This window comes from Meriones unguiculatus, chromosome 14 (genome assembly GCF_030254825.1).
Source record: "Meriones unguiculatus strain TT.TT164.6M chromosome 14, Bangor_MerUng_6.1, whole genome shotgun sequence".
Classification (NCBI taxonomy): domain Eukaryota; kingdom Metazoa; phylum Chordata; class Mammalia; order Rodentia; family Muridae; genus Meriones; species Meriones unguiculatus.
In genome coordinates, this window is record NC_083361.1 from 54,253,201 (window position 1) to 54,265,407 (window position 12,207).

Sequence of the window (12,207 nt, forward strand, 5' to 3'; positions counted from 1 at the left end):
TTATACTTTTGAATGTCCTCTTAGTTCCACTGAACAGTTTCTTCTTTCCATATGGGAAGGAACATGGGTGCAGATTCTTTACATCTTTCCATAGTGTGAGTTATGAGAGAGAACAGGCTTTCCCCCACTCTCTAGAAAATTCTGCTTGGCTTGCTTGGATCCAGCCACGTGATTTTCCTTGGAGTCATCAAATAGGAAAGAATCAGAAGTCTGTAAAACAAACAAACAACAACAACAAAACCCTTCCCATTTGTACTCCAAGACCACATAGTGTGCTGGGAAGTAGACAGTAGAGAGGCTCAGACACCTCCCCTTCCCTCAAACCACTTAGCTACTGAGGGAGAACCTAATGTGCATTAGACTGAAACTCAGCAGGTAATATTGAGGAGAAACTTAGGCATGTGTCAAATGACTGTCAACTTATGGCAGGTAAATCATTCGTTTTAAAAGGTTTATTTCTTTTTATTTCTACAGTGGTTGGTGAAAAGGAAAAGATAAATAATGCAGTAAATGTTCGCACAAGAGACAACAAAATTCATGGAGAAGTATCAATAGCTTCTGTCATTGAAAAACTGAAGAACCTCAAAAAATCACGTACACTGAATGCTGAGGAGGACTTCTGAAGCCTGCTCCTTGTACTTTGATGTAACCTTGTTTTGACTTCTGAAAACGTGTTTTTCCCAGCCACTTAAGATGCCAGTACTTTTAAGAACCCCAGGGCCACTGATAAGCCACTAATGCAGTTCACCTAAGAAGGAAAAATGATTATTTGATATATACAAATCTTTAATGCATTGTGTTTTGAGACTAATCAGGACATGCTGGAAAAATTCCCAAGAGATCAGGACCTCAGAGACCTCGGTGAAATGCTGTGTTCCTTCAGAGAGGGAAGTATTAGAAATTATGCTCTGTTCTTTCTCAAAAGATGTGCTTCCAGCCTGGGGCTGTAGCTTTGTGCCTAAAGCATCTGCTTTGCATGTATGAGGCCTGGGCTCCTACCCCAGCAGCCACGACCTCTCACCCCACAGCAACAAAAATCCTTTCAATAAAAGCCCATGGTCCTTTTTGAACATGGCGCAGAGGTGTCTTATTTTCTAATGCACATGTCTCAGGTATTTTTATGGCTGTTTCACTGAAGTCCGCAGTGAAACTTCATGCCCAAAGTTGGAGTCATTACTTCATTTAGTCAACAATCATAACAGAAGTACTAATACTGTGCTGGCAGCAAAGGACGACGAACCTCAAAGAAATTTTGTGAAATCTGTTGCTTGCATTGTAGGCTAAGAGTTGCAGTTTTAATGCTTCCAATTTCATGATCTCTTAATTAGCTTTAGAAAAAATAAATTCCCAAATAAAATGCATCAATGGTGTTTTAGTACCTCTGCAATGTAAATGCCATGTTAGGTTGCTTATCTGGGGTTGAATTATTGCTTTCATGGGGTGTTTCACTTATTTGCTGAATCAAGTGTATTTCTGATTTTTTTTTTTTCAAACAAGGTAGGGTTTCACTATGTAGTCCTTGCTGGCCTGGAATTGACAGAAGTTTGCCTGTCTGTGCCTCTAGACTATATTTCTAATATTTTCAAAAGTATGTTTATTTTGTGTGTATAGGTGTTTTGTCTACCTGTGTGTTTATGTACTGCAGGAGTGTGTCCATTATCTGCAGAGGCCAGAAGAGGGTACCAGATTCCTGGAACTGTGATTATTATTTGGTTGTGAGCTGCCAGGTAGGTGCAGGAAATCAAACCCAGGTTCTCTGGAAGAGCAGCCCCTGTATTTCTGATTTTAACTGAAAGGAATATGTTACTGTCTTGGAACCTCATTTAAGTAGCTTTACGCCTAAGTTACAGGGGTTTTGTTTTTGTTTTTGTTTTTTCATTAGGTGCTGCAGAATTCAAATTAGATGCATTTGTCTCTGATACATTAATCATTTATCTTCCTGGGAATATGAAGAGTGAAGCATCACTTAGTGTCATAGATGAAACCAGTGTGACGGGGAAGAGTGCAAATTGTGACAGTTTTTAAAGCTAACATTTACTATGGGTTTGCCATGTGCCAGACCGCCACTTCATGTACTTTTTCACTTACCAGATGTGCAAGTAGGGGGATGGGGAGTTCGAGGACCCCCAAAGTGCATGTCAACAGAATACAAGCATAGGGAAGAGAGGCGTATCTACTGTGCTTCCTGAGGTATACAAGATGGTCGGTCGCCTTGCTGGAGGCTGGTGGTCTCTTAGCTGAGCTGGGACTTTCTTATGCGAAAATTCCACACACTAGGCTCTTGCCCCCAGGCCTTTGAAGCCTGGCCTGCTTTTTCCAGTCTCAGAGGGACTGACTCTAAGGACCGCATGTCCCTCAACAGTTAGGCTGTGGTGAAAGATCAGAGGTCCTGGCGCGCGGGACTCCTGGAGCTACTTCCCCAGCTGCGAGGCTCAGCTGGAATAAAATGGGCTTACCGCACCGCGTCACAAACCTCTCTTCAAGGGGCACGAGGGCGGTTCCGATTCGGGTCGGAGTCACCTCCGGCCGCTGCAGGGGCCCCAGCTCCACCCAATTCCCCTGGCCAAAAGCCCTCAAGGTGCGACGGCTGAGAGGCCCGGCGGTATTCGACTCGGAACCGCTAGCGGAGCCCAGTTGCAGTGCGCCTGCGGGCCGCGCCCCAACACGCCCCCGGACACGCCCCCTCCGGCGCGCCCCGCAGCCCCGCCTCTTAGCCGGGAGTGCGCGTGCGCACCGGCAAGATGGAAGCTGCGGCGGAGCCGCTGCGGACTGTCCGCCTCCTGTCCTGCGTGCTGCTCTTCCTCTCCCAGTGTTACATTCTCTCCGGCGATGGTGAGTTCAAGGCTGGGGGCCGCCACGGGCGAGCTGATGGCAGGAGGGCTCCTGGAGCCGCGGGAGGCCGGCGACGGGCCGAGGACGCACTGCAGGCTAGCCGGCCCGGAAAGCCCCGAGTTCCCTCGCGGCGGTAGCCCCGAGCCCGAGTCCACCCTCAGGAACCGTATCTGCCCAGTGCAGTCTCTAACTATTAAGGGTATCGTCTCCAAGGGTATCATATCCCAAGATAACGTGTTTCTCTAATTGTAGGATCCTTAGATTTAGAGCATTCGCAGCCGCTGGCTCAGTCAATAAAGGATCCGGGCCCAACACGTACATTCACAGTAGTCCCCAGGGCAGCAGGTACTAGACGTTTTCTATTCTAGTAAATGTGCATATTTATATCGATTAATTTCCCCCTTCTCTTTTAGATAAACATTTCTTTGGTGTACGAAGTTACCTTTTGTTTTCGCCTCTTTGATGTGTTGTTGTTTAGATATGTCAATTAAGGGCAGGCAGCCACTTTCTGTGGACGATTTTGGTGTTTGACCCCTTTTTGAAATCTGACTCACGTCCAGCCCCACAGGACTCTCACTTCTATTTATTATTATTTATTATTTTCCACTCCTAGTTCCTCAACCAGTGCTGTTTGCCCCTGAGTTTTTGTTTTTGTTTTTTAAGTTTACAATGCTTCCCTAACGTTATGTGATACACTGGGATAAGAAGGGCTGGATAAATACCTGGAGTATAATCTGGGTGGGGTTGAGCTGTTGAGGCCTTGAGATTACCCTGTCAGGATCCTTGTTTACCCTCGTTCCTGCCACTGAAGTTGGCCCTACTCAAGGCGTTTCAGATTTCAGCTTTGTGACTTGAACCTTCCAGCCTCATGCTGCAGTGGGGGGGGGGTGATGGTGATGTGGTGATATTTTATAGAGTTGACCACTTTAGGCCATTTTCAAGTACTCCTGTTTCGCTAAATGGATGCTGGCTCTTGAGGTTTTCATCTCTTTGGAGTGCTGTTATTCCAGTGATTTGGACTTGAAAGTGCCAGAGGCATTTCACAGAGTCTTATACGGACATATATGCTAATAACAGTATTTTCTAGAATTGGAGTCCTGAGGACGTCTGTAGCTTCAGTTTTCTATCAGTAAATTCTGATGGAAAGGACATTGGATTGGATTTGAAGAAATGTGAGTTCTGGTTCCAGTCCAGTCAAATACTCCTTCTGGGATTTTACATAGACCCTGCCTTATCAAAGCTTTAGTTTTCCATCTGTGCCCATAGCTATTGAGTGTCTAACTTGGACCCAGCATGCCACTTGGGGAATCAGGAATGAAATTTATTATTATTTTGTTGCTGTTATTACTAATGTCACACAAGTTACCAGGTCACTGCTAGCTGGTGACAGCACCACTCTTAGATTGCAGGTGTCACTGACTCCAACTCCGTGCTGTTTGCATTCCAGCATGTGTGTTATTGCTAATGACTGATTGCTCTACCTTAGAAAATTGTCTTTCACTGTTCTTCTCGTCACTATTCGCAGAGAATAGGCTCTTCTCTCACCTCACAGAGAGCACTGAAATCCCCCCTTACGTGACGAAGTGTCCAAGCAACGGTTTGTGTAGCCGACTTCCTGCAGACTGTATAGAATGTGTGACCAACGTCTCCTGTACCTACGGGAAGCCTGCCACTTTTGACTGCGCAGTGAAGCCCTCTGTCACCTGTGTTGTAAGTTTACTTATTGCGGTTTACTTATTCTGACTGCATGAATTATAACATTAAAAAAAAAATGTAGCTTACACTGGTCAGGTGTGTGCAGGGATATATAATGAAACGGCTTGATTACAGTCTTTTATAACTGCACTGGAAGGTATTTTTAAAAACCGTGCATTTGATTCTAGGAGTATATCTTAGAGGTAGAACGGACGCATATATATATATATATATATATATGTATATATATGAGGCCCTGCCCTCCACAGCTCCTGACTCACTGCCATTTTATTTATTTATTTATTTATTTATTTATTTATTCAAAAAGTGAAGATCTTGGGCTGAGAAGATAGCACGCTTGTGCAAAGGTGCAGACCAGAGCTTGGATCCCTAGCACTAGTGTAAATCCAGAGGCATGGCTGCATGTGCCTGTAATCCCAGTGCTGGCAAGGCAGGTACAGGGGGCCTTAGGGCCTGCCGACTAGCCCTTCTTGCTGAGTCTAGGACTGGGGCATGGCCTAGTCAGAAAAATGACTGCTGCAAGCCTAAGGATCTGAATTTGGAGCTCCAGGTTCTGGAGAGAACTATTGGGAAAGATTCCGGATGTCAACCTCTGTCCTCTGCATGTAGGTACACAAATGCACAAGCTCTAGAACACATGTCTACCACAGACACACTGAAATAAGACATGACTATAAAGAAAATCATTCATTTCCTTCTATATCAGGTTATCCCTGTTTCCGCTCTAATGTGAAAGGCCAGGCTGGCTGTTGTTGGCCTGCAGTGTTGCTCTGTGGGTTTGAAGGTGTCTGTTTACTAGCCTCAGTCCTTCGTGAACTTCTGGGTTCTCAGGAGTGAGAACTGGGGTACAGAGGGGGTGGTAATGTCTTTGTATCACAGATGAACTTGCAAAGGGAGCAGCCTTGCCAGTGGTGGGAGAAGCAGCAGGGCATTGTGGCCAGTGCCCCACTGGGGACTTCCCACTTAGGTAAAGCCAGACGAGGCCAGAGAGAAGAGCTCCAGAACAAGTCAAAGTGAAGCAAAGTTTATTAAAGTAGAGATATGTGATGTACACACTTTAGATTTAAGGATGGGTGTTGAGAGAGACACTTAGGTGTCTTCACAGTGGCTGTGGATGATTCTGTAACTTTCTAAGTTAACATTACTTAAAGGCTAATTTACAGCAAGATTTAAAAATTCTTCTGGTTTAAATTTTAAATAAAAAGTCTGATCTGGTTTACTTAGTTTTCTTAAAGCCCAGCCTTTGAGATGAAGTTGTTCAGTGGTTTTTGTGGAATGTGCTGTGTAGAGCTGGAGAAGAAAGAGGAGTCCTAATACGGGTACAGCCAAGGCTTCAAACGTTCTGGCCTTGAGTGCGCACTTGTCCTTAGAGAAGGAGGCATTGCTTCTATGGACAGTTTGGCTTTGCGAGTTGACTTGAGATTTTTAACTGTCGGCCAGCAGGAAATATAAACTAGAGCCCATGGCAAGAGCCTTTGTTCCCTTCCTATGTTTACATAGTCTTTTTTTTCTTTCTCTCAAGTCTCATTCGTAGTGGTGGAGAGATGGGTTCAGTAAATGTGTGGGATACCTGGTTGCTTTGGAAACATAAGGGAGTGAACCTTCCAGGTAGATGGAAAGGTCAGGCGATTGTCTTTGTTGAGAGACACTGAGCTCTGGCCCTAGTCTGGCCCTGTGAGCAAAGCCCAGAGGCTCATCTCAGTTCTGAATTGTTTTTACTCTTCCTGACTGAGTCTCTCTCAGGGTGTCGCTCCCTGGACACTTGACACATCAACCAGAGTGCAGTGCGGCTAAGAGCCACATGATGACAGTGACTGGGAACTCCAGATGCCATGAGGTTCTTCTGAGCCCCGAGCTTCCAGAATGAGACAGGAAGCACGCATGGTCCTTGTCCTCCTCTCGCCCTCTTCTCTTCTTCTATATGAAGCACACACGGTCCCCTCCTCTCCCTCTTTCTTTAGTCTTAGTGTATGAGTGTTTTGCCTGCATGCATCTGTAGCCACATGAGTGTGGTGCCCCTAGAGGCCAGAAGAGGGCCGACTTCCTTGAGGTAGTTGGGAGCCCTCATGTGGGTGTTAGGAATGAAACCTGGGGTCTCTGTGCCAGTGTTCTTCCATCTAGGGGAGTTTTGTTTTGTTTTGTTTTTTAATAAGAATTGTTTTCTTACAGTATATTTTGATCATGCTTTTCCTCTTTCAGATCCTCTCCACCTCCCTACCCAACCAACTCCACACCCTTTTTATTTAAAAAAACAAACAAAACTGCAAGAAACAGACATGTGCTAAATTTAAACACACCACAAAATTGGAACCTAGGATATGCAAGCAAAAGGCCAATAAGATAGAAAATGTCCAAAAAAAGCTATTTGAGACAAAAAGTCTACAGAAATACAACCCAGTTCATTTTGTGTAGGCCATCGCCTACTCTTAGCATGTAACCTCCTCTGAAATATAGTTAATATATCAAAGGAGATTCCATTGGAGAAGACCAATTTTTCCTTTGCAAATGGGTACCAGTTACAGATATTTTTTTTTTTGGTTAGGGTTGGGAGCCCTTGTCCCTGTCTCCCTCCCTTCCCTCCTCCCTCCTAGCACTGGGTCCCTCTCTGCAGTCAATGTTCTTAACCACTGAGCCATTGCTCCAGGCCCCCTATTATTTATTACTACGAATACTCATTACTAAAAAGTTAACAAAAACAGTGAAATAACACTCTGAGATACCTCTTTCGGTTTTTTGACACGGAGTTTCTCTATGTAGCCCTAGCTGTCCTGGAACTTACTACATAGACCAGTCTGGCCTTGAACTCCAAAGATCCACCTACTTCTGCCTCCCAGGTGTTAGAATTAAAGGCGTGCACTGCCATGCCCCACCCATAGCCTTTTTTCTTTAGGTAGACTATTTAGATTTTTTTTTTTCCTGTAATGATACTTATGAACCTGCTTCCTTTTCGTACTGCTAGGTCCTGAATATAAATGTGTTAAGAAATTTGGGGTCTGTTGATGTCATAACAAGCTGCATGTTGTAACTGATCCACTTTGTGCTTTGGCCCATAGGATCAAGACCTCAAACCCCAGAGGAACTTCATCATCAACATGACTTGCAGGTTTTGCTGGCAGCTTCCTGAAACAGACTATGAGTGTACCAATTCCACCACCTGCATGACTGTGGCCTGCCCTCGGCAGCGCTATTTAGCCAACTGCACGGTGCGAGACCACATTCATTGCTTGGGTAAGGAACAGAGTTTGAGGGAGCTGAGCTGTGAGCGAAATCGTTTTTTCTGAGATTACTCAAGAGCCCTTAACCAGAAACTCAAGAATTAAATTTACTGAGTTGTAATCCACAATTCCTTGAATATATCAATTCTCATAACAAGGTTGACAAACTGAAGGAAAAAACAGAAAATAATTCTCTTATGTTTCATCATAACCTGTGATAAAAACAAGAAAAGTATCTCAGGTCTAGAACAGAAATTGAGCTTCACCCAGATTAGCTACCAGTCAGTACGGATGGCACCGTAGCCACCTGTGGACATTGCTTGCATTTGTCCCCTCGCTCTGTCTTCATAGGGTGCTCATCTGAACTTTATTCTCCACCTCCTTTCAGGAGTGGGTCAGTCATCCAGAATGACTGTCTAGTAACCTTGATCTCTTCCTGAGCCCAGAGCTCAGCATTCCAGCTCTAGCTGGTTAGCTGGCCCAGGGGCTTTCCTGTCCCTGCCTCTTCAGTGCTGGAATCACATGCCTACACAGCTTCCTGTGGGATCTAGAGACCCAAACTCAGGTTCTCCTGCTCGCGTGCAAGAGCCTTATCCATAAGGCTATCCAGCCAAAACGGAGCTTTGATAACTCAGACAGAAGCTTAGGTTACTTCGAGAACCAGCTCCTTTATCATGTGGTTTTACTGTTTTCTTACTCTGGGTTTAGAAAGACAAAAGGAATTTTCTTTTAAAAACCAAATTTGGCCTTCCATATTTAGGTCTATAATCCTTCTGGAATTCATTTTGGTAGATGAGATAGATATAAGGTAGATTTGGTTTTTTTGTTTCTCTCCACATGGTTAGCCCTAAGTTGGCAATGTAGGCACTGCACCTGTGCTTAACTTTCAGATTCCAAGTTACAAGGCCATTGTACATAAGCAAGTCTCATCGAGAATATTTTGTGTCCACGTTTCAGTGTAAAATATTTCTCTTTTTTTTTTTTTCTTTTTCTGGGTAAGGTAACCGGACCTTTCGCAAACTGCTGTACTGCAACTGGACTGGAGGCTACAAGTGGTCGACTGCTCTGGCTCTGAGGTACGCTTTGGTCCTGCCGAGTTTCAGTGCTCCTGGGATTTCTCTGGGGTCAGTGGGATCTTCCAGCATTGCCCTCAGCCAGGCTCCCCTTCACCTGAGCCTCCTCCTTACATCCAGAGAGATGCTAAGAGATGCAGGAGTTGGTGTTGTGGGGAACTTGAGGGAGCTGAGCATGGTTGCCTCTCTCCCAAGGTGTGACTACTGGGATTACTGTTGCCCCTTGTGAGACATAGCCAGGATTCCATGCCCGAGCCACCTGAGTCACTAAAGGACCGTAGACTGGTTAAAACAGCTCTTTTAAGTAGTTTACTGCAGAGACTAGTAAGGTGCTCACTGAAAACTAGAAAGAAGTGAATTTTTTTTTAATTGAAGATTTTTGTTTGTGTGTGTGAAAGAGGGAGAGAAAGAGACAGACAGAGAGAGAGTTTGTACAGCACACACATGTGGACAGTTCTGTGGAAGTGGTTCTCTTCTGCCCCTTTTGCTTAGCTTCTGGGGATGAGACCCAGGTCACCAGGCTCTGATGCAAGCACCTGTACCACCTCAGCCATCTCACTGGCCCAAGAAACACATTTTAAATGACTCATAATCTTGCTGTCTAGGTAGCTGTGCAGCTGTCACTTTTATAGAAAGATGAGTACTGGCGAGAGATGGTTCAGCATGAGAGCATGTGTTACACAAGCTTGGGAACCTACTTCAGATTCCCAGCACCCACGGCAGCTGTGAGTGCTGGGTCGCAGTGGTTCCCCGGGGCTGGGTAAGCTTCAGGTGCAGTCAAGTAATTAATAGTAGAGCAAGACACTGCAAGTTAACTTCTGGCTCCCACTCTCCATGTACATGTATGCTACATGCACAAAAAGAAGGAAAATGTAATTATATATTAAACTTTTCAACAGTGTCTGGAAGAATTGTGCCAGCTCTTCCCATGAAGGGAGAAACTGGGAGGGACTCCAGCCAAATGATGGCTCTTGACATCTGAAGTCTTAGCTTAGGCCTGAGGCCCTGAGGCCCGCGGTGTGTGGTACTGTCAGGGCTGCTCACCCATCTTACCGTTGATATTTGGATCAAATTCTTTGTCTTGGGGCTGTCCTTTACCTATTGGAATGCCTAATGGCATCCTAACCTACTACTGGTTGTCAGGACACCCCAGTTTTGGTAATCAGAGTCTCTGCAGACATTGCCAAGGTCCTCTTGGTGGCGGCGTTGCTTCTGTTTAAGATCTAGGTTGAGGAAAGAGAAGGATCGTGTCTGGGAAGAGGGATAATGAAAAATAAAAGAGAAATCCAAGGTGGAAAACTCAGATGCAACAAATGAAATCCAGTAGCTGGCCAAAAGTGGGCCTTGTCTGCAGTGATGTTCAAATCTCTCTTTTCTTGCCATGTAGTTCTCACTGGCCCGGAACTTATTATGTAGTCCAGACTGGCCACAAACTCACGGCAGTCCCACCTTAGCCTCCAAGTGCTGGGGTCACAGGTGTGAGCCACCAGGCCTAGTGAAACAAACATGACACCTCTCACCTGGGCTCCCTTACATTGTCAGCATTTTATATCACATGCTCCATCGAACAACAGACTGAAACTGTGAAATGTACAGTTTGTACAGAATGTCCGCCCTAAGGAAAAGATGTCTGTGGGTTTGCTCTAAAATGCCATTGGTTCCATGGCTCCCTCCGATACCAGAATCCATGGGTGCTCCAGGCCTTTTTATCAAGTGGTGTAGTGTTTGCACACAATGTATGAACATCCCATCCCTTCACCTTCTGTCCTCTCCGGGTGGCTTATGCTACCCGGTGTAAACACCTCGGAAATGCCTGGCACTTGCTGAGGGAATAAGGACAAGGGAAAGGCTGGACTTGTTCAGCAGGTGCGGGTGGGTACTGGTTGGCTCCTCCCCTCTGCACTGTTGTGTACGCTTTGCGCTTTGTCATCATTTCCCAGCATTGTTAGGTCTTAGAACTTAAAGGAACTTTTAAGAATCGCTCGCAGCACTGAATCTTTGGAGAGAAGTACCCAAGCTTAGGCGACTTGACCTGGGTCTGCCCGCCATATCAAGTGCCTCAAGACTCAGCTCCTGACCCCACACCAGCATCCTGCAAGCTGGGTCCCTGCAGTGAGGTTCATTTCTGTAACCGTAGAGCTAGAAATTGTGTGTTTCCTAATTGTGCCTGCTCCTAAGACTCGAACCCAGGGCCTCACACTGCTGAGTTCCTTGCTTTGGCAGTCTTGCCTATGATGATTTGGTGTTATAATGGGGTTAGAGCCTCTCTGACGGTTTCCTGCCATGATGGTCACTATCCGCCTGCACTGATGGAGTCAGGACCATTCTGCTTTTCTTTTGCAGCATCACCCTTGGGGGATTTGGAGCGGATCGCTTCTACCTGGGCCAGTGGCGTGAAGGCCTCGGCAAGCTCTTCAGCTTCGGTGGCCTGGGAATATGGACGCTAATCGATGTCTTGTTGATTGGAGTTGGCTATGTGGGACCAGCGGATGGCTCTTTGTACATTTAACTGTGGTTATGTGCGTCAGAGGGCGGTGTGTGGGTCCTTTGTGTGGAAGCGGATGTGATGTGTATTTATGTTTTTAATGTACAGCATCTGTACTCGGCTTGCCTTGATGAAGGTGAAATAAATGGAACCCTGAACCACAGAGCCTAGAACTTGTTTATTTACCTGAAATCCATTTTTCTTTTTTCTTTTTTTCTGTGAAAAAGGTTAATCTTAAAGCCAGGAAAATGGTAGAAAATCCTGTGTGAGTCCCACTGTGTTACTCCATTTTCACCTCAAGCCCTTCAGCTTCCACCGTGGGGGATGGGGCGGGGCTCTCCTGCCCGCTGAAGTTCCTCCCACAGAGTGCCACCATGGGAGCGGAACACCTTAGTATGATACTGTCTCTCCGGAGGGAAATGCAGTTTTATGTAGTTGGCCGTGTTGGATTCTGTCAGTAATGTAAACAATCACAGAAGTACTGAAAATTAGAAAATGACTGACCACGTTAAGTCCAGAGCAGCTTTTCATATGTTTCCTGTGTTGAAATGTCTTGAATATTCATCATGGTTTGCCTATAGAAGTAAAGTGTTGGGTTTTTTTCAGCACATCCCTTCATTCAACAGGTAGTTGGTGAGAGTTATCTGGATCATTGACACAGTGGAAGTGTTAAAGAAAATGTACTTGTGCATGAATAAACATCTGTTGTAGACCTTTCATGGAGGAGAAAAAAAATAGCAATTTAGCCCAGAAGGAGTCTTGCTCAGGGTTGGTTTTGAAACATTTAACATTCTTCTGTGCAAATTTGAGTATCAGCGTTCTGCACTTGACATCTGCACAGGCCTGTTAGCCAGGATCTAGATCTGGAAGCCAAAGCGAGGGCTGC

The 12,207-nt window shown here is 45.4% G+C and overlaps 2 protein-coding genes across 4 annotated transcripts in view; both read left to right on the forward strand.

Annotated features, from left to right (window-relative positions):
- Positions 1–1,066, forward strand: part of Tars3 (threonyl-tRNA synthetase 3) — a 41,527-nt gene extending 40,461 nt beyond the window's left edge. For both annotated transcript variants that reach the window (XM_060367292.1, XM_021633270.2), the window contains exon 19: positions 475–1,066. In XM_060367292.1, coding sequence (XP_060223275.1) covers positions 475–623 — 149 coding nt within the window. In that variant the 3' untranslated portion in view covers positions 624–1,066. The remainder of the gene's footprint in view (positions 1–474) is intronic.
- Positions 1,067–2,677: 1,611 nt separating this feature from the next.
- On the forward strand, positions 2,678–11,484 carry Tm2d3 (TM2 domain containing 3). Of its 2 annotated transcripts, XM_021633256.2 has the most exons (6): positions 2,678–2,832; positions 3,085–3,177; positions 4,358–4,542; positions 7,602–7,776; positions 8,764–8,839; positions 11,180–11,484. In XM_021633256.2, exons 1-6 carry the CDS (start codon positions 2,742–2,744, stop codon positions 11,343–11,345), a joined length of 786 nt encoding a protein of 261 aa, XP_021488931.1. In that variant the 5' UTR covers positions 2,678–2,741; the 3' UTR covers positions 11,346–11,484. The 2 variants fall into 2 exon arrangements, with proteins under 2 accessions (XP_021488931.1, XP_021488932.1); XM_021633257.2 differs by lacking the exon at positions 3,085–3,177.
- Positions 11,485–12,207: the final 723 nt, after the last annotated feature.

Excerpts from the sequence above, each read along its gene's own strand:
- Tm2d3 (XM_021633256.2), top strand. The coding sequence starts at position 2,742 with ATGGAAGCTGCGGCGGAGCCGCTGCGGACTGTCCGCCTCCTGTCCTGC. Across the intron at positions 3,178-4,357 it reads AGTAGTCCCCAGGGCAGCAG|AGAATAGGCTCTTCTCTCAC; the intron begins GTACTAGACGTT and ends CACTATTCGCAG. Across the intron at positions 4,543-7,601 it reads AGCCCTCTGTCACCTGTGTT|GATCAAGACCTCAAACCCCA; the intron begins GTAAGTTTACTT and ends TTTGGCCCATAG.